The sequence below is a fragment of the Narcine bancroftii genome, chromosome 4 (genome assembly GCF_036971445.1).
Source record: "Narcine bancroftii isolate sNarBan1 chromosome 4, sNarBan1.hap1, whole genome shotgun sequence".
Lineage (NCBI taxonomy): Eukaryota > Metazoa > Chordata > Chondrichthyes > Torpediniformes > Narcinidae > Narcine > Narcine bancroftii.
In genome coordinates this window covers 196,501,801-196,522,892 of record NC_091472.1, presented here as the reverse complement: position 1 = coordinate 196,522,892, position 21,092 = coordinate 196,501,801, and the positions used below count along the sequence as shown (strand labels likewise).

At 42.8% G+C, this 21,092-nt stretch overlaps 1 protein-coding gene across 17 annotated transcripts in view; it reads right to left on the bottom strand.

Moving 5' to 3' along the window:
* Positions 1–281: 281 nt before the first annotated feature.
* LOC138761425 (membrane-associated phosphatidylinositol transfer protein 2) overlaps positions 282–21,092 on the bottom strand; it is a 331,314-nt gene continuing 310,503 nt past the window's right edge. For all 17 annotated transcript variants that reach the window (XM_069933525.1, XM_069933533.1, XM_069933526.1 and 14 more), the window contains 5 exons: positions 16,081–16,229; positions 15,093–15,242; positions 13,148–13,331; positions 12,934–13,062; positions 282–4,268 (listed from right to left, as the gene is read on the bottom strand). In XM_069933525.1, coding sequence (XP_069789626.1) covers positions 3,945–4,268; positions 12,934–13,062; positions 13,148–13,331; positions 15,093–15,242; positions 16,081–16,229 — 936 coding nt within the window. In that variant the 3' untranslated portion in view covers positions 282–3,944. The remainder of the gene's footprint in view (positions 4,269–12,933; positions 13,063–13,147; positions 13,332–15,092; positions 15,243–16,080; positions 16,230–21,092) is intronic.

Here is a 21,092-nt window from a genome sequence, read left to right as displayed (position 1 = left end):
TATTTCTCAGCCCACAGAGGTTTTCTCTTTTGTATTGGGGTTTTCCAGTTGTACTTTCGAACCACTGCAGGTTTTTAAAATTCTAATTTATTGCTATAAAGAATAGTCATATTGAGATTAGCACGAGACTAGTGTATTATTTTAACCCTGACATTAATTAACATCGCGCAGTGTTAAGGTGCTGCTGGTTAAACTCCGAAAACCCACTGATCTTCATCAAGGTGGTGGTGGTGGTTTTCACATGCTCTGGGCTCTGAAGTAAAGAATGAACTGCTTGGTGATGTGGTTTCATTTTTGTTTAATTCATGTTACATACAATTATACACAAAACACACTGAAGCATAACAATGGTATACAAGTGGCCGCGGGAACGATCTGTGCAAGTGTAGAGGGTTACAAACGACTGGGTCTTGGAACACCTCTCTGGACACAAACTGAACTAAAACCTCTGGAATGGAGACCCAGGGGCAGTAGATTAAATCTAACACAGTATTTAATTCACTTGAGGTGTGCACCATGTAACAAGTCTAGCAAATTGTACACATTTGGCATTTGCAATATTTAACAAGTCCATATGTAACATTTCTATAAATAAAATATAACAAACACTTCTGAATAAAAAAATTAACATCAAAGTTGTCAATATATCTGCACAATTTGCTCAGAAACGGATGGAAAGATTCAGCAAGTAATACTGGAATGGAGCAAGTTGTCTTAACCTCCACATGGACAAAACCACTGAGTGTTCCAGTGTGAAGGATATGGCTGGATTTCCTTGTGACCTTTTGGTGAGCTGTAAACTGTACATGGAATGCTGGGGATTGCATGTCATGTTTTGAGTTGTGCTGTGCAATAACTAAAGCATCAGTGTGATAAATGCTGTATCATTAGCTCCAGTTTGCCAGCAAATACTGAATTACCTCCAGAATTAACTACATGATCGGTAAACTTAAGAGCAAGAGACAACATTTAATGATTTCAAATTGATTCAGAGAATCTTGTTACAGAAAGTCTGCTGTGCATGTAATTACAGGACTGACTATCCATGTCAGGCAGATGCACTGCAGGTTGTGAATCAAAGTTGTTTCAGGGGCTTTGTAGGGTTTGGGATGACAAAGTCAGTCCCAGGTGAATGGGGTGGGAGGAAAGGTCTTCCTTGAAACATTTCTCCCTCTCCAGTGAACCAAAGCGTGAAAACATGTCCGCCACCATTTCCCAATCAGTGAAGCTCAGAAGGGTCATGCTCAGGGCTTTAAGTTGGGGTCACCAAAAGATCACATCCATCCCAGCATTGATTGTCAATGTCATGTTTACTAACTGGTTGTGCAATAAACTGTTAAATTATCCTTGGTCCATAAAATAATCTCAAAGCAAAATTTTACATGTTAAATATTAATAACTTTGAAGGATTTTCCATCTCCTGTAGTTTATCTACACAAATAAATATATCTCCCCTTATTTAGATCTGCATTTACATTATTTGCTTTACACTATCTACACACATTTATTACAGAATATTTCCAACTTCTCTCTGCAGAGCAGCTAAAAACTTGCTTTTACTTTCCTGGATGTTAGGTTTTGAGATTTAAAAGGGCAAAGATTTGAGATGCTAATCATTTAATTTGAATCAGCTTGTGTTTAATTTTAATCGAATAAACAGATGTCTTTCAGTGGGAAAAAAGCACAATCCCAATAACTCTGAAATTACTGATGTCCCAGAAATCTTTCCATAGGTCACAGACTCCCACGGACAGAGGCATATCAGCCAAACTTCCCACTGCCTAAAACGTTCATCCAATTTCTATCTCTCCGATCATCACCTCATCTGCTGACTCTCCCTGACATTTTCTGTTTTTATTTCCGACATCACCAATATTTTGGTGTCAAAGTAACTAAATTGAAACAGTTCCAATTTAGGTAAATAGGTTCATGTGCTATTGAAGTGGATGTAGACATTAAAATATTGCAGTACAATATGATGGAAATAGGTTCCACACACAATTTTCCCTGACCACCTACTGTATCGAGGGTGATTTCAGAAGAAGCTGCCTCAAGATTGGGGGTGGTGGGGTGGAGATGGAGCAAGGATATCAATGAAAGGAGGAAGCAAGCTGAAAAACTAAAGGAGCTTGTATCCGTTGAAGATGATAGGAAAATACTTGGTGCTCTGTGTAATGATGGAAGTATTAATTGCCAGTCCTTCTACAACACGAACCGTTTTTGTTGTGAGTATTCAGCTTAATTTCTGTCTCTATCTCAAACTTGCCCAATTGTGAGGAATGTCATTTCATTCATTCATTTCTTCACCAGTTCCCAAATCACACTTGCAGGTATGAAACTGGAATTGATCACCAATCTAAAACATTTCAACTCCATGTACCAATGGAAGCACTTGGCTTGACATGATTTCAAAATGAATAACATCTGCCACCTGTCTGTTCACCTGCGGTGGAACTCACCAGCTCTACAAAAAGAAGCACCATTTTAGATTTACATATACACCTCTGGCATCTGGATACTTTCTCTCGTCAGCTGTGTAATAAAACTGAGGCTCTGAGTGGATTATATTACTAAAAGGGGAAGGAGTAAAATATAGTTCCAACGTGGCACAGAAGTTTTATTTAAGGGGATGTAGTGGAGATTTATCTGGATGGGAAAATGGGTCTTATGAGACAAGGTTAGCAGGGCCAGTGTTTTTCTCTTTGGAATGAATAAGGATGAGAGGTGACTTAATAAAGGCCTACAAGGTTATCAGAAACATGGATAAGGGTGGATAGCAGGCACCTTTTCCTCAGGGCGAAAGTAGTAAACACCAGAGGTCATCTGTACAAGGTGAGGGGAGATTTCAGAGGTGATAATTTTTACTCAGCGAGTTGTGGGTGCTTGGAATGTATTGCCAGGGGTGGTGGTGGAGGCTGGTACAACGGGGGCATTTAAAAGACTCAGACAGGCACATGGATGAATGAAAACTAGAGGGTTATGGTGTGAGGTAGGGAAGGCTCTGATTGTTGAGTAGGTTTATGTAGGTTAGCATAATATCATGAGCCAAAGGGCCTGTGCTGTAATGTTTTATGTTCAAATGCTGTAAAACAGCTTCTCAAAGTATCATCCTGTTCAACATTCTTGTTCAACAGGAGGTTCCTTGTGTGTATGTGTTTTGTAGCTAAGGTTGGTGTACTGTACTAACATTTAACTTTAAGGCCAATATTTGTCCTCATTCTTGCCTCACTGAATAGATGTAGAGAAATCGCCCATCTCTATTTATTGCATTTGATACAACCTTAAGTTTATAGTAACCCATTTATTATTCAGCAAAAAATGGATCCTGTCTATTCCTGTGGCATTATTCCCAAATTACTTATGAGGGAGCCAATAAACCAAGTTCTTTTTAACCTTGCCTTATTTTCCCATCGCAGCGATTCCAACCTACAATTTCAGATCCTTCATTAAACAGGTTTAAATGAATCCTTGTGTGCATATAAATCTACACAGCAGAGGGTTTGTCTGAATGAATCTACACCACACAAAAACAAGGATGTCCAGGAGTTCCGTTATCAAATAAAAATTAACAACTAAATTTGTGCAACTTTCCTGAAGATTTTTTGTAAAATATGTGGTCAGTACAAACACCACTGACTGGGAACAGACTTTGTGGATACTCCTAATCACCTTTGTCAAAACCCCAATAGAAAAGATGCAGAATTAAGCAGGTCCTAAAAAAATCAAACTACATCTCTGTAACCAAGGGTGACTTAAGCTAGTGTTCCATAACTGCAACATTGAATTGTTAAGGCTCAGAGTTCACACAAATTAGGAGTTCATGTCTTCAATATCATTTTGTAGCACCATGTTACCATTCTCTTCCAGCACCATCCCAGCACGCTCCTCATTTGCCCTTTTCCCCCTCAGCTCTGCAGCCGATGCCAACTCTTCCAGTTTCTTCGTTAAACACCAGATTCCAGTCTGGGCGTGCCTGTGCGACCCCAGCAACCTGCAGTGATGCTCATGCTCCTGTAACCACGCTCCTTGTCTCGATCCCGGTCACTTTCAGACTGGCTGTGTGTCCGCTCGGGTTTGGAGGAAGCAGGAGCTGCTTGCTGGCTGGAGATGGTGCGCAGCAACTGAGTCCTTTTCCTCAGGAAGTCCGGCTGGGCAGTTAAACCAAAGCTGCCCTTCCGCAGTACCATTCTGGAATTACTCTTGGCAGGACGGGATCGCTGGTTGTACTCCAGCTGAGATAAATGTGCTGCATATCCATCTGTCAAAAACTAGAACAGCATCAAGCCATCAACAAGACATGTACTTGATTGGATTTTAAACTGATCAGGTACCTATCAGACTGCCAGGGCCCAGAAATGATACCCCTGGGTAAGAAAAGGAAGAACTTCTCAAAGCAAACCTGCATTTGCATAGCACTTTCTTCCTCCTTGGGTTCACCTCAGGGTGTCCTATCAAACCAAGGCTGCCCATAAATTGGAGGAGCAACACCTGATTTTCTGTCTGGGCCCTCTCCAGCCGGACGGCATTAACATTGGCTTCTCCAGTTTCTCTTCCCCATTCTCCCTCTCTTCTAACTCCCACCCCCTTCCCTCTCCATTCACAGAACCATCCCCCCCCTCCCCATTTCCTGAGGTGCCCTCCCTCCTTTTCTATCTATTACCTCCTGCCTGTGAGACCGCGCTCCTTCCCTACCCCCTTCTCTATTCCCCCCCCCCCACCATTTTGTTCAGGCACCTGTCCACATTTTGTTCACACCTTGATGAAGGGCTCAAGCCTGAAACTTTGGTGTTATACCTTCAACTTTGCTAACCTGCTGAGTTTTTCCAACATTCTGTTTTAAAGTTTGACTCCTGTAAAGCTGGAAATACTTTACCAGTTCAGGGAAATTGTGTTCAACATGTACAGAAAGATCCCACAAACGGTATTAAGATTAAATAATAACCAAAGAAAAACAACACTGGGGCAAAAAATAATCAAACAATGCACTAAGCACTTTGTATATCGGATGTTTTCCAGCATTTACAGACTCAACACTGGTAAAATTCAGCAGTTCAGGCCACATCTGATGATCATGTTTCATAGAGGTATGAAGATCACAAATAGGCCCTTCAGCCAATGCTGACCAACCTACCTACCTGAGCTAGTCCCATTTACCTGTGTTTAGTTCATGTTAAGCTTTTTTCTCCATTTACCTGTCCAAATGTCTTTGAGACATAGCTGTACTCAGTCTGGCACTTACCCACCACTGTCAGTGTGGAAATGTTACCTCTAGATCTCCCTTAAACTTCCATTCTAGCCCCTTTAGGTTTAGATTTCCCTCCTCTGGGAAAAAGACTGACCATTCACCTAATCCATGCTTTTCATGACAGTATAAATTTTTAAAGGACACTGCTTAGCCTCCTTTGATTTAGTGGAAGCACCCCAGCCCAGACAACATCCTTGTGAATCATTCCTACACCCTCTCCAGCTGAATGCCATCCTTCCCACAGCTTGACGAGCAGATCTACATACAATGCTCTGCGTGGTTTCACCAATGTCCAACACAACTGTAACACAATGCCCCTGCTCTTCTACTCAGTGCCTTGGCCAATGAAGGCAAGTGTGCCAAATGCCATCTTCACCAAACTGAGTACTGCTTTATCACTTTAACTATGCACCTGTACCTCTTCTGCAACCTTCTCCAGGGCCCTACCAATCACGACACATGCCCTGCCCCAGCATAACTTCCAAAGTACATCACCTTGTACTTGTCTGATCAAAATGTTATCTTCCATCCCTCAGCTCACATTCCCCATGGTCCCAGTGAAGTTTACAAATGTGCTGGAGAAACTCAGCAAGTCATACAGCATTCATGGAAAGCAAATACCAGAGGTTATCTGTATAAGGTGACGGGAGGGAAGTTTAGAGAAGGCATTGGGGTGTTTTTTATAGAGAGTGGCGGGGGCTTGGCATATATTGCTGGGGGTGATGGAGGCTGCTTCAATGGGGACATTTAAAAGGATGCATGTGTGAGGTAGGGAAGGATTAAGTTGTTAAATAGTTTCTATAGGTCAGTACAAGATCATGGGTTGAATGGCCAGAACTGTGCTGTAATGTTCTAAAAGTCAGTTGATGTTTTCAGCACTGAGTGCTGAATATCAGGCAGATACATGAATAAGAAGGAATGGGGAGGGGGGGGGGAAGTGATAACAGGATAAGTGGATACAGGCAGGAAGGGGAAGAAGAGAAGAGAGCTGAGAGGTGATGGGATAGGAGAAAGGAAGAGGAGGTCATCTTTTGAGAATACAACATATAACTGTGTAGCACAGGAAAGCAGGCCCTTCGCTCTGTCCAAATCAAAATAAATCTCTGCTGCTTGGCCTTGACAGATATCCCTCCATCCCCTTCATATCCATGTGACTCTCTACAAGTGCTTTAATCATTACTATTGTATCTGCTTCCATCACTACCCCAGGCAGCCTGTTCCAGGCACCCCACCACTCTAAAATATGTGCCCCACACATCTCCCTTAAAATTCTTCCCCCTCACTTTAAACACGATACTTTTATCGTGGGGAAAAGATTCTGATTGTCTACCTTATCGATGCCTCTTATAATTTTATAAAATCTCCAGCCTCTAACATTCCAGAGAAAGCAACTCAAGTTGATCTAACCCCTCCCCATGTCATCCCCTCTAAACCAGGCCACACCCAGTAAACTACTCTCTCCAAAGCCTCCATGTCTTTCCTGCCACGAGGCAACCAGAATTGCACATTATTCCAAACTTTTATAAAGCTGCAACGTGACCTCCCTACTTTAATACTCGATTAATTGCTCAGTGAAGCCAAGCATGCCATATACTATAGCTACAATGAATGAATGGTGGACCTGAACCCAGATCCCTCCGGACATCAATGGATTTCAGAGTCCTGTCATCAATTTCCGCTTTTATTCCAGATTTCTGGCATCTCCGCTGTTTTGCGTTTTGATATTTTAGTTCTGGTTGTGTGCAATGAGGTAGAGATAGCGATTACAGAGCAAAGCATTCCTTTAGGAAAAAATGATCAAAAAAAGATTGGATTCATACTCAGTTTTATCTGCAGACCCCTTCTGGTATAGTTGTGTGCCTGTTGCTTGCTTCCTTATGTGAGCTACCACAGGATGCTTCAGAAGTGCTTCCAGCTTTAAATGCATTTGAGAGATCAAATGCAGATCCAAAACCATAGTGTGAAGCTTCAATAAAGACAACTGCACAGGCCTTAATTTTGGCCCTAAATTGCAAAATTCAGCACAATGGCAGATAAGCAAAGGCAAAAATTTCAAGAAATATTTCATGATTTTCAATGTGTAAACTACATTAAGAAATAAACTGGTACAGGCTGAGAGAAAGGTGGGAGACAGACTTGGGCACAACAATCTACGAGTGGAGCTGGTCAGGTCTGTGTCTGGACAGCATGACAGTAGTTATTAATGCCAGGTACAGGTTGGTGCAATACAATTTCCTGCGTCAACTGTACCTCACACCACAAAAACTACATAAATCTGAATCAGAAATCTCAGAAATGTGCTTCAGATGTGGTGTGGAGACTGGAACCTTTATCCATTCAACTGGCTGTTTACACAGGTGAGATCCTTCTGGGAGGACCTGGGGGGACATTCTAAAAAAAAAATTACAAAGGTGGATTTTCCACAGGATCCAGAAAAGTACCTTCTGGGAAACATTGTGGACATGAGTTTTAAACTGTCCAGATACCAAATTCTGTTTGTGAAGATTACCTTGTCACTAGCAAGGTAGTGTACAGTGATCACGTGGAAGTCCGACTTCTAACTAAACATTACACTGTGGAATAAAGAAGCGCAGAGTTGTATTCCCTTGGAGAAAATCATGTACAATTTGAGGAAGAAATACGGCACATTCATTAGGATGTGGCAACCCTATCTGCAGGTTAAAGTGAATAAAACCACTGTGCCAGTAGTGGAATGCTTGAGATCAGTGAAGTGTAGGTGACATGCACTTATATTTTACATAACCATTTACGGAGCGGAAACAGGCCATATCGGGCTTTCGATTCTACACCGGTTCACTAGAATAACTCCTCTAACTCAAATCTCCCGCTCTCCGCCAATAACCCTCCAACCCCCTCACCTCCATGTACACATCCAACCTTCTCTTAAATGACAGAAAGGTCCCTGATGCAACTATCTCATTCGGAAGTTCATTCCAGTCTGCCACCACTCACTGAGTGAAAAAGCCACCCCTAATATTTCTCCTAAAGTGTTGCCCCCTTACCCTTAACTCATGGCCTCTTGTTCCAACCTCCCCTGCCCTCAGGGGAAAGAGTCTATTTATGTCAAGTTTATCTATTCCTTTCATTATTTTAAATACCTCTATCAAGTCCTCTCATTCATCTACGTTCCAATGAATAAAGTCGCAGTCTCCTTAGTCTCTCCCTGTAATCCAGATGCTGTAAGCCAGGCAACATCCTTGTAAACCTTCTCTGCACCCTCTCCACCTTATCTATATCCTTTCTATAATTTGGAGACCAGAAATGAACACAGTACTCCAAACCTGGCCTCAACAATGCTTTAAACAGCTGCAGCATCACCTCCCAACTCCTATACTATGATTTATGAAGGCCAGCATACCATATGCCTTCTTAACCACGCTGTCTACATGGGAATCCACCTTCAGTGAACTCTGTACCATAACCCCCAGGTCCCTTTGCTCCTCTGCGTGCCTCAATGCCCTCCCCTTAACTGTATATGTCCTATTCTGGTTATTTTTTACCAAAATGCAACACCTCACACTTGTCTACATTGAATTCCATCTGCCATCTTTCGGCCCACAAACCAAATCCTTCTGTAATCCAAGAAAGTCTACCTCACTATCCACCACTCCCCCTATTTTCATATCATCCACATATTTGCTTACCCGGTTAACCACATCCTCCTCTAAATCATTAATATAAATGATAAACAACAAGGGACCCAGCACCGATCCCTGAGGCACCCTGCTTGTCCAACCTGACATACAGTTGTCCACCATGACTCTCTGCTGTCTATCTCCCAGCCACCTCTGAACCCATGTCACAATCTCTCTACTAATTCCTAGTGACTGAACCTTCCTTATTAACCTTCCAAGCAGAACCTTATCAAAACCCTTACTAAAATCCAAATAGATCACATCCACCACTCTACCTTCATCCACCTTTTTTGTCACTTCCTCAAAAAACTCAACAAGTCAAACATGACTTTCCTTTTACAAACCCATGCTGGGTGCCCCTAATCAATCCCTGCCTATCCAGATATGCGTATATATTATCTCGAAGAATACCCTCCATAACCTTCCCCACCACCAAAGTCAAACTTACTGGCCGATAATTACTTGGCCTACACCTCCTGCCTTTTTTGAACAATGGACAACAACATTTACAACCCTTCAATCCTGTGGTACCACCCCCTTCTCCAGTGATCTTTGAAAAATTACTGTCAGTGCCCCCGCTATTTGTTCCCTGACCTCCCTTAAAGTCCTGGGAAAAATCCCATCAGGACCAGGAGACTTATCCACTTTAATTGACCCTAGAAGCTCCAAAACTCTCGTTTTACTATTCCCTATCCTTTCCATAACTAAGCCCTTTGCTTCTCTTCTCGTATAGCCCAAAGTCCCTTTCCCTCATTTTGTACCTTATCTTTTTATTTTAGGTTTCTTTAGGTTCTTCTTCAGTTCCCTTAAATGTTTTTGACTTTAATGATATTTTGTTCTTTGTATTTGTTTAATTTATATCTTTTCTTTTTTTAATTAGGGTACGAAAGGGAGGGGAGAGGGGTAGGGGATAAAATAGATTCTGTATGATATACACTATTGTTGGAAAAAACATTATTTTTTATTTGGATTTATACGAGTCTTTGAAAATCAAAAATAAAATATTTTTAAAAATGGTAAAATGATACAGTTCAACATTATGGAACCAGGCCCATGACAATGTCATGCAAGACGCCCACCTACGTAACCCTAGATGCAGTTACAATAGTAAAAAGGTACCTGAGAATGCCAAATGGGACGTGGGTCTAATTCAGGCAGATGGGGTTAGTATAGACAGACATCCGAATCAGAATTTATATGCTCGGTCAGCATGGGTCAAGGTGGGCCGAAGGGCCTATTTGGAACTATAGAACTCTACGCATAGAACAGCTGAACTATTATTCTACAAGTCCCACTCACCTGCACTCAAATAATATCCTCCCATACCCCTCCCATCCATGTGCCTGTCCAATTTTTTCTTAAATTCACCATTTCAGCTGTTAGCTCATTTCAAGCTCCCTGCGGGAAGAAATCCCTAATGTTCCCTTTCACCCTGAACCCATGTCCTCTTGTATTTATCTCCCCTCACCTCAATGGAAAAGTCTGCTTGCATTTACTTTACCTCTGTGAAATACAAGTCTGCAAATTGTAGTAAAAAGACAGTTCTGGAGGAACGCAACAGTGCCCTCCTATGGACATGGTGAGACCTGCAGCGTATCGCCAGAACTTCATTCTACACCTATCATAACCTTGTGCACCAACCGTACCCCTATCAAATCTCCCCTCATTCTGCTCCGTCCCAGGGAATAAGGTCCTAATCTGTTAAACCTTTCCCTGTAACTTCAAGTCATGAAAACATATTGAAAATCTCTGCACTCTTTCAATTTTATTGATTTCTTTCCTGTGGTTTGGTGACCAAAATTGTACATAATACTCCAAATTTAGCCTCATCCATGTCTTGTACAATTTCACCATAACATCCCAATTCCTATACTCTAACAGAGTGAAACACAAAAGACTGTAGATGTTGCGATTATAGTAAACACACAGAAATGTTGGAGGAACCTGGCTGATCTCGCTGCATCCATAGGAGGTAAAGATATATAATCGACATTTTGGGCCAGAACCTTTCTTCAAGGTGTGAGTAAAAAGCAGACAGATTCCTGAATTAAAAGGCTGGGGAGAATGGACAGGAGGAGGCACACAGACCAACAGAAAAAAGGAGACAACTGGACATGGACAGAACAGGAAGGGTGAGAATTGATCGGGAGGTGGGGGTGGGGGGGGTTTGCTCTGTGAATGCAGAACTGGAGGAAAGGAAACAGAGGGAAAATGTAAGAGAGAAAGAGGAATGGAAACATAGGGATAGAAGGGGCAGGGCTAATGGAAATAGGAGGTCGATGGATGAAGATGTGTTGTTCCTCCAATTTGCGGGTGGTGTCAGTCTAGCAGTGTACAAGTCCATGCACAGGCAGACAGAGCCAAGGTGTTCAATGAAGCAATCTCCCAGTCTCCCTGATATAGAGGTGACCCAACAGGAACACCGGATGCAGCAGATTCATGTGAAGTGTCACTTCACTTGTAAAGACAGTTTGGGGTCCTGAATGGTGATGAGGGAGGAGGTGAGCACAAGTGGAGCATCTCCTGCAGTTACAGGGGTAGGTGCCAAGGGGACAAATGCTGAGGAAAGAGGAGTGGACGAGGTAGTCATGGAGGTAGTGGTCCCTGTGGAAGGCGGAGATGGGAGGAGAGGGCGATATGTGTCTAGTGATGGGATTACAAAGTAGGTGGCAGAAAAGGCGGAGGATGTTGGATGTGGAGATTGATGGGGTGATAGGTGGGGACAAGTGGAATCCTGTCCTTGTGCTTTGGGGTGGAAGAGGCCAGAGCAGATGTACAGGTAATGGAGGATATGTGGGTGAGTGCCAAGTTGATGGTGGTAGAGGGAAGCCACATTTTTTTTAAAAAGGTCATCTCGAATGATCTTGTATGGAAGACCTCATCCTGGGAGCAGATGCGAAGAAGATGGGAGGAATGGTGAGAAAGGAATGTAATTCCCCCCAGTCAGCCATGCCATTTATTAAGATCATGGCTGAGCTGACTATAACCTCAACTCTGCGTTCTCCAGTAACCCTCCGAGTGGATTTCAGGATGAGTGTTCCAGAGACCCCTCACCAAGAGAAATCATTTTGCCTCATCTTTACAGACCCTGTCAAAGCTATCCATCGAGACCCTTCTAAGCCCTCAGCAGACAGCCTAAGCTGGGCACCCTCCAACCGGATGACATTAAAAAGGAGTTTTCTGGTTTCCATTAAACCCCCCCTTCCCCCATCTCCCAGTTCTATCTTTCTTTTCCCTCTCTCCTTTCACCTTCCTTTCTCCTTCCTATATCCATTTAACACCTTTTGTCTCTTGGTCTGGACTCCTCCCCCTCCCGTTCTTCAGTATAACTTGAAGAAGGGCTCAGGCTCGAAATATTAGAAACCTATTTTTACCTCCTATAGACACTGCAAGACCTGCTGAGTTCCTCCAGCATTTCTGTGTGTTTTGATTAACCTTTCCTTAGAAGACAGCTTCCAATCACGGTGAGACTCCAGTTAACCCTCTCCCAACTGCTGCCAAGGAACACTTCAAGCTTGAGGAACCTATAGAACCCATTCCTGCTTCAATGTCCTTGTACTTTGAGGAATGCCAGAGGATCCTTTACATTAGCTGGTGAACTCAGTCTGCTACCTGTGCAGATGTCTTCAGTAGTGCAGGGATTTGGAAATAAAGAAAGTTTAAACCTTATCTCAGTTGGAGCACAGTCTTAATCAGGAGGATGTAGATTAGTGCAAGGGGTTTGAGGACAGAATCAAGATGAAGGCTGACAATCAGAGGGAATTGTGTGGTGATGGGAAAAGTACCAAGGCATTATTGCACCGTTCAGCTTATGATAGCCCCCAGATGATGACCTGTGTGTTGTGGGAATGTTTGATCTCTCCCTCATTGCAAACCACCACGTGGCCAATCGTGCTTGCTGTGGCATGAACAGCTTGCTGCAACTCCAGGATATTTCCGTGACCTCCAAGATATGCTGAATGACCACCAATCTTCAGCCAGGCTTCTGGCTAAAGTCTGTCATCACCTAATGCACAGTTTGGGTCTCTGTACCTGGCACTGATGCTGGTACTTTTTGGTTGAACGTCCCACGATGTAGATTTGCGAAGGGGATAAGCCAAGGGAAGCGTACACAGAAATATCCTTTGTGGATCCGTAGGCTGCATGAACTTTCACCGACACCTGAAAAATTTGGAAATGCAGAACGCGATTCAAGCAAAATGTGAGTCATTATCTAGCTGAAAACAGATCTGTGAAGAATACGTACATCATGCACAAGGCTGCGCAGGAAGTTGGCTTTATGCCTGAGGGGATCGTGGACGAGTCCATCGCAGAAGGAAACCATTCCATGGGGGAAGTTATGTTGAGCCAGCCAAGCTACCACCCTCTGTTTCTGCATGTCGGGACGCCCTGTCACGTACACGATGAAGTAGCCGAGATCCTGCCAGTGCCTGTGAGAATATCCGTGATTAACTCTGCTGCCAATGGACCCCGCGCTCTCAGAATCCCTCCCTTGTTGAATGGATTTTGTTTCCCCTGCTTAGCTGCTTTAATGAAAGTGATGCATCATTGATTTAGCTCCTGTGACAAATGATATTCAGGAGATGCAAAGACCAAGAGGTATCAATAGCACCTATGGTGTGGAACTCTTAAAGAATTTCCCAAGGAGCATGATCAAATGGGGTTCTGTGGGACAGCTGACTGAATGCTGGGGTCAATGGAGAGGATTCTCAAGCCTTGGGCCGCAACAGGAGAACAGTGATGGAAGTGGAGTGATGCGGTCTTAACTTTGCACTCATGCACCAGAAGGGCTAGTATGCTGGAACAGCATCAGACTACAGTGGGGACAACCGGGGCACAGAGAGAAGTGTGGCAGCTGAGGATGTGTGCTGGAAAATCATCAGACTGTGGTGGGGACATCTGAGCTACATAGTGAAGTGTGGCAGCTGAGCGATGGAGCTGGGATATACCAGGAGTCACCATATTGGTGACTGGGACCACACATTCATCTTCCCAGCAAAGGGATGACACTGTTTGGCAGCAGACAAAAGCATGGCTTGACTGAACCATTAAAAGTTGCAGTTCAGTATTCGCAGTGAAGTGCAGCTCAGCATAGACCCAGGGAGAGCTATAATACAAGGGGCCTGGGTCAGTCAGGTTGCGTTTGACAGCCCCCCCCTCCCTGTTGTACCACTAAGTCTTCCATCTAATGAGAGTGTGTGCCAAGTACTGGGTCAAGGTGCTGCACTGGAGTGATCCACCATTTCTCTGCTCATTTCCCATGGTGGGCCACGTTCCTGTGGACTAAGAGTGAGAATGCTCCTCGCTGAAAAAAGCTGCCACCTTACATCAACCTTGCTGCAGTTCCTGTTTGAGCAGACAGTTTATGGTGGACAGGTTCCCGTCAATAAATGACATCACCTGGATAAAACACAACAATGTCTACAACCTTTTTAGAAGGTGAATACATCAAGCAAGGAGAGCAAAACAAAAACAAAACCAGGGAATCTGAAATCAAGCAGAAACTACTGGAAATCTCATCAGCAGGGCAAGGCAGCCTCCTGGAGAGAGCAACTGATCAACACAGGTAACTGTTGATCCAATCAAATGTGTTTGGCATTGCAGAGGTAGGTGTATGTGAGTGAGGACCTTGGGGCTCTCCCTCCTCTGGGACCCAATCTGACCTGGCCTTTTCTTTCCCAGTCAGCGGTATAGAAGCCACGTGAAATTGGCACGCTTCCTGTCACAGACCAATCTACACAACCCATTTTATTCATCCCCTCACTGCCACCTTACAGCTCGGTAGAAGTCAATTACAGCCATTTGAACCTGTATCGCCCATTTACACCCAAATTAACCTACAACCCTGGCACGTTTTGGAGGATGGGAGGAATCTGGAGCACCAGGGAAAACCCACGCAGACACGGGGAGAACGTACAAACTCCTTAGAGACAGCGTGGGCTACACTAACCGTGGTGCCCACTAACAGCTGTATATTTATCTTCTATGTCCTTTCATCTCAGAAACAGTCTGGTCTACTGAGTGCTTCCAGCAGCTTGGTGTTTCATTTTAAGAGTTAAAGCCCCCATAGTAGTTTGTGCTCATTCCTTTGTACAGGTACTGTTTTTCTGCATTGCAAGGAGAACTGGATACCCCTACTCCACTCTGACGGTGGGCATCACTGCAGGGCAAGTTCTCATAGTCACGTTTACCTGACAACATCTACTGCTCCAGCCCTGACCTTGGGGTCGCTGCCCATAATAGAAACACTGGCTGCGAATGATCCATCGATACTGAACACCACACACTCTGTGCCCTTGGGCAGGACAGTTATGTAGCTATCTCCAGATGTATGATCTCCCCTAGAAAGAAGACACAGGAAATCCTATTCAGGGCAATCAAAATAATTTCCCAGTACAGGGATATGTCACTTTTAAATATAGTTATTATTTATAAAGTAATTTCTCTCATTCCTGATGTTCAAACAAATGGCATTACTCTTAAATATTTAGTGTACATGTACATTTAATCTAGCAGAGAATTTAGACATACAGCATGGTAACAGTCCCTTTTGCCCCAGGAGCCTGTGCCACCCAATTGACCTACAACCCCAGTACATTTTGAAGGGTGGGAGGAAACTGGAGCACCTGGAGGAAACCCATGTAGATACGGGGAGAACGTAGACAGAACAGGATTTGAACCCAGGTCGCTTGCACGGTAACTACTATGCAAACTGTGCCACCCAATATGCGTTGATAAAGAACTACAGCATACTATTAATTCTTTATCAAGATGGATAATGTAATGTCCAACATTGGTGCATTCCCTCGGAAGTGCTCTGACAGCAGGCCTGGGTAATGTCTACAAGTCTGTAGAGAGGGGCCCTGATCTTACAGGTTCACTGAGCCATGGATTCAAAAGGGCTCCCAATAGAAAAGGGGAACTTTCAGCTGATGCGCCCTGTTTGGGAGAACAGCTGCTGGTTAGACAGAGCACGCCCTAACATCATCATCACAGCATTACATATCAAAACCCAATTACTTGGTATGTTCTTCATTAAGATTTTATATTAGCAATCTGCCTACATTTTATCTTTAAAAAAATAGTTTAAAATAAAGCAGCTGTTTAAAAATATAAGGAAAATTAATCTAAAGAAAATTGTCTTCCTGCAACTGAATGCTTCAATATTTTAACAATCACCTGATCACCATTTTCACTGGATAAACACCAATTCCCAGCCTTTTGCCCTCTGGAATAACGTAGGAAATTCTGCCACTGTTATTTGTAATGTCAGTGTCAAAATACACCCACTCGCCTGTTGGAGGCTGAATCATAATATGAATATCCACCTGAAGAAAGAAGGTAACAGAATAATATCATGTGGTTGTTACTCATTCAAATATTCCAAGTTTCTTTTTGTGATAATAATAAAAACATTTCACAATCACGGAAGAGATCTATTAATATTTGCTTCTGTCTCTTCTCTCTCTTGCATACATAGCTTTTCTTGAGAATAGTTATTTGCACTACCATTAGGTAGAAATTCCACCTGGCCCGCAGGAAAAAGAATCTCAGGGTTGTATGTGATGTCATGTCTATACCCTAATAATTAATCTGAATTTTGACAAACTAGATTATCCAAGGGTGAAGGCTTGCTGCCTCCTTTAGCCACAAGGGCTACAATCAGCAGTAGAGGATTTAACAGCACTGGACTGCAGAGAGAAAGGAAAAAATGATGATCACTCACATAACAAAATTAAAAAAACCAAGACCTCGAATCCCAGTAAAACACCCATAATCATCATCGGTCGGGGTTTTTTAATGTCAAGATTCAGCATGGTAACAGGCCTTTCTGGCCCATGAGCCTGCTCTTACCAATTACACCCATGTGATCAAGGACCTCCTGGCTTCAGAAAACATCTCAGCCTTGGCCCTAAATTAGACCCAACAGCTAGATTGCAGAACTGAGCAGACGTGACTGCCACTGCCATTTATGCAGCATTTGATCACGTGGGATGATGCTCTGGAACAGAGCCTTCTCCACCATTCAATGTGATCATGGATGATCTGATGATGGGTTCATCTCCACCGACCTGCCTTTTCCCCATATCCCTTAATTTCCCTACTATGCAAAAATCTATCCAGCCTTGCCTTCAATAATATTTACTGAGGTCGCCTCCACTGCTTCCATAGACTCGCCACATTCTGGGAAAAGTAGATCCTCATCTCCATCCTAAATCCACTACCCTGAATCTTGAGGCTTTGTCCCCTAGTTCTAGTCTCCCCCACTAATGGAAACAATTTACCTACCTCTAGTTTATCTAAGCTTTTCATAATTTTATACGTTTCTTTAAGATCCCCTCTCATTCTTCTAAATTCCAGGGAGTACAGTCCCAGACAACTCAATCTCTCCTCATAGGCTAACCCTTTCCTCTCTGGAATCAACCAGATGAACCTCCTCTACACCTTCTCCAAAGCCAGTGCATTCTTCCTCAAGCAAGATTCCTCAAATAGAGAAACTGAACAGCACTGAGAAATTTGAGAGTATCTCAGACTGAGGGAGATATTATGGGGTGTTCATTGTCCCAGTTTCAGAACATCACTAAGGGGTGGCCTCGGCCCTATCTTCCTCTGCCTCTTCCATCCAGGACGTTCCCTCCATGTGGGTCAGAGGTGGGGACGCTGATTCGACAATGTTCAATTCCATTCACAACTCTCCAAAGACTGAAGCTCTTCATGAATGCTGGACTGGAGCCAGACATTCAATGGAATGCCCGCTGCCAAGACCTCTGACATCAGGACAGCAGGACCAGCTCTAACCTTGCACCACCTCCTAAACCCACATGTTTCACCCCTGAAGACAAGGACTGAGGACAGGGAACACTATCACATCCAGATTCCCCTCCAACATATACTCTGTTCCAATTCAGATACAGTAAAAACCTTGGTATCCAGCACCTATGGGGACTGGCAGATGTTGGATCAGTGTATTTTCAAATTCCTGTTGCTTGAGACTTTCTTTTACAATGACTAACTAATACAGATGCATTAAGAATAAACAGTTTAAAAGACAAAAATACTATACTGTACTTGCACTGAACGAATTCACTTGCATCAATATATAAACCTTAAAACATTTTACTTTATTTTCATTCATATTCTTTGAAAACATTTCACTGTCACTGCATCTGCAGTTTCCTCCTCCTCCACAGAGCCAACCCAAAAGACAAACAATTACATTATAGATAATTAACCCCCAACCCCACCAAGTTTATAGATAAAGCCTCTGACCAGGGCAATTCTTACTACTTTAAGAGAGTCACCCCAACAGCGAGTGGCATCAACCAGCTCTTCATCCTGGGTGACACCATTGCTGTTTCACACAACTATATTCAAACAGCTGTTACAAGCAAAGCCCAACCAATATCCGCTCACTGGATATTAGCTCCCATCTTCACCAAAGGGTTATGTGTTACTTCAGAGAACATTTACTTTTACAATTTTAAACTTATGTAATTTTACCTATTATTTTATTCTTATTTTTTGCTAGTTGCTTGAATTCTGGCTACCAAGGGTTTTACTGTATAGATCAGGCAAAGGCATAAATCCTAGAAACCTCTACCTCCTCTATGATTAACCATCACTGGATTATCCCAAGCTCCAGGGAGAAAATCCCAGCCCATTCTGTACTCTGTGTCCTGAGCAATGAAGGCAAGCACCTAATGGTCAAACACCTCCTTCATCAATCTGTCTGCCCACGTGGCCACTTTTGTTGAACCATGTACCCGTACCCTTCGGTCTCTTTGTTCTGCAACATTCCCCTGGAGCCCACCTGGAGTCCTGCCATGGTTTTACCTCCCACACCCTTGTCCCTGTTAGATTCTACCTCCCATTCCTTGGCCCATTTTCCCAGTTCATCCAGATCCTGTTGTAATCTCAGATAATCTTCTGCACTATCCACTAACCCACCAATTTTGGTGTCACCCGCAAATAATAAAATCCCCAGTATCCAGAATTCAAGCAACCGGTTATCCAACCTACTGGCAATATTTTGGGTGGGGGGTTGGGGAGGAAATAAATGAATAAAGTTAAAAATAAATAAGATTAAATAAAAATTTAAAATTGTAAAAGTAAATGTTCTCTGAAGCAACATATAATCCCTTAGTGAAGATAGGACAAACATTTAGCAAGCGGCGCCCCCTGTTGTACCCTGCCCACAGTAGCTGTTTGAATGAAGTTTCAATAAAGTTGTGTTTGAATAAAATGGCAGTGCCCAGGATGAAAATGCCGCTTCCTGCTGGGGCAACTCTCCCTATCCCTGCCTAGTGAGAGTCTATATCTTTATTAGTATTAAGTTCATTAGTAAAGCTTTATCTGTAAACTTGGGGGAGGGAAGATTAATTATGATAGTGGCATGGTTAGTGTAATGGCTAGTTCAAAGCTGTTACAGCACTAGCGACCCAGGATAAAATTTAAATTTAAATGTTTTAAGTTACTGGAATTATGTGATTAAAGTGAACTTTACATAATTAAGGTCTACAATACTGATTTTTTTTCCAAATTACTTGATATTTTGCAATTATTTTGTCTTTTGAACTGTGCATTCTTAATGCAGGGGTATTCATTAGGCATTGTAAGAGTGTGTCTCAGGCAACTGGAAAATCCTATCTGGTATCAGTGATCCTGTAGGTGCCATATACCAGGGATTTTATTGTATTGTTACGAGCTCAAAGGACCCCAAAACCCAGCAGCAACAGATATTCAACACAACAAATGGTTACTTAAACAAAAGTTGTTTTTAATTATCTTTAAACATGAAAATAGAATCAAACTTTAATTTATCACTATTATCTTAACTAACCCAATTTCACCCCTTCTAATTCTAAGCGCACGTGTATGTAATGTGTGTGTAAATTTAAGAAAAGTTCTTTGGTTCACAGTTCAATCTCACTTCTCATTCTTCCAAGTTCACTGGTTGCAGGTAATTCTTATACTGTGCACAGAATTCAACACGTATAAAGTTCACCAGGCTTTGGTGCTCAAAAGGTAAATGTTTACCGCTTACGAAGGTTCTTGTAGGTTTGCAGAAAGAGATGTGTAGCTCCAGGATTTCCACAACTGAGGTACCACCATTAGTCACCTCAATGTCTTGCTGATGAAACTTGCCCCATCAGGGTTCTCCAGATGATAACCTCTTCCTTTCAGGCTATCACAGAGTTCATTTCTGTTCCACTTATTCCAAGAGAAACATCAGACAGATAGCACTTCCAGCCATCCGCCACTCTGGAACTTCTGTTTCAGTTCCAACAAGCTTCTCCTGTGTCACACACAGTTAAAGACTCCCTTCTGTCTCTCTCTCTATCTGAGATTCAAACAGCCAGCAGCATGTCCTTCTCCCTCTCACTTGCAAAACCCCTGACCTTCTCCAGCAAACAATAGGAGTTAGTCTTCTGCTCCTATCTGTTGTTTTAGGTAAACAAACCTCTCAATGACCTCTGAGTGAGCACTTTGCAGAGAGGTCAGAAATGTCCAACACAGACGACCTGACTCCACTCCATTCATTTCATGACATAATTTCAATTAGCACCTACTTGTGAAATGTGCATAGCATTCTTTATAATTTCTGTAAAGTCACTGAATATGAATTCTTCAGTATTTCAAATAAGATCTGTTTTAAAGTGTGTGTATGTATGTAACCTACTCTAATTTTACCAATTTAATTCCCAAAAACATTCCCAAATATGCCATTATAGTATTGCTAACTACATTATCATCCAAGTTGTTAATAGATGACAAACAACAGTGGACCTGGCACCAATCACTGCAGCACACCAACAGCCTCCAAGCTGAGTCAGAGCTTTCAAGTTCCTGGAAGCCCATATATCAGAACAACTATCGTAGTGCCAATGTATTGAGGCAACTGTGAAGAAAGCACACCAATGCCTCTTATTGTCTGAGGAGATTTGGCATGTCATCGAATTCTCTATCCAACTCTGACAGGAGCAATGTGGAAAGTATACTGGCTGGTTGCATCACAACCTGGTTTGGGAATTCAACTGTCCAGGAATGCAGAAGGTTGCAAACACAGCCAGGTCCGTCGCAGGTTCCAACCTCCTATCCATTAAATATCTATGTGAGGTGCTGCCCCAAGAAGGTAGCCGACATCATAGAGGACCTCCGTCACCCTGGTCACAACCTCTTCTCACTGCTAC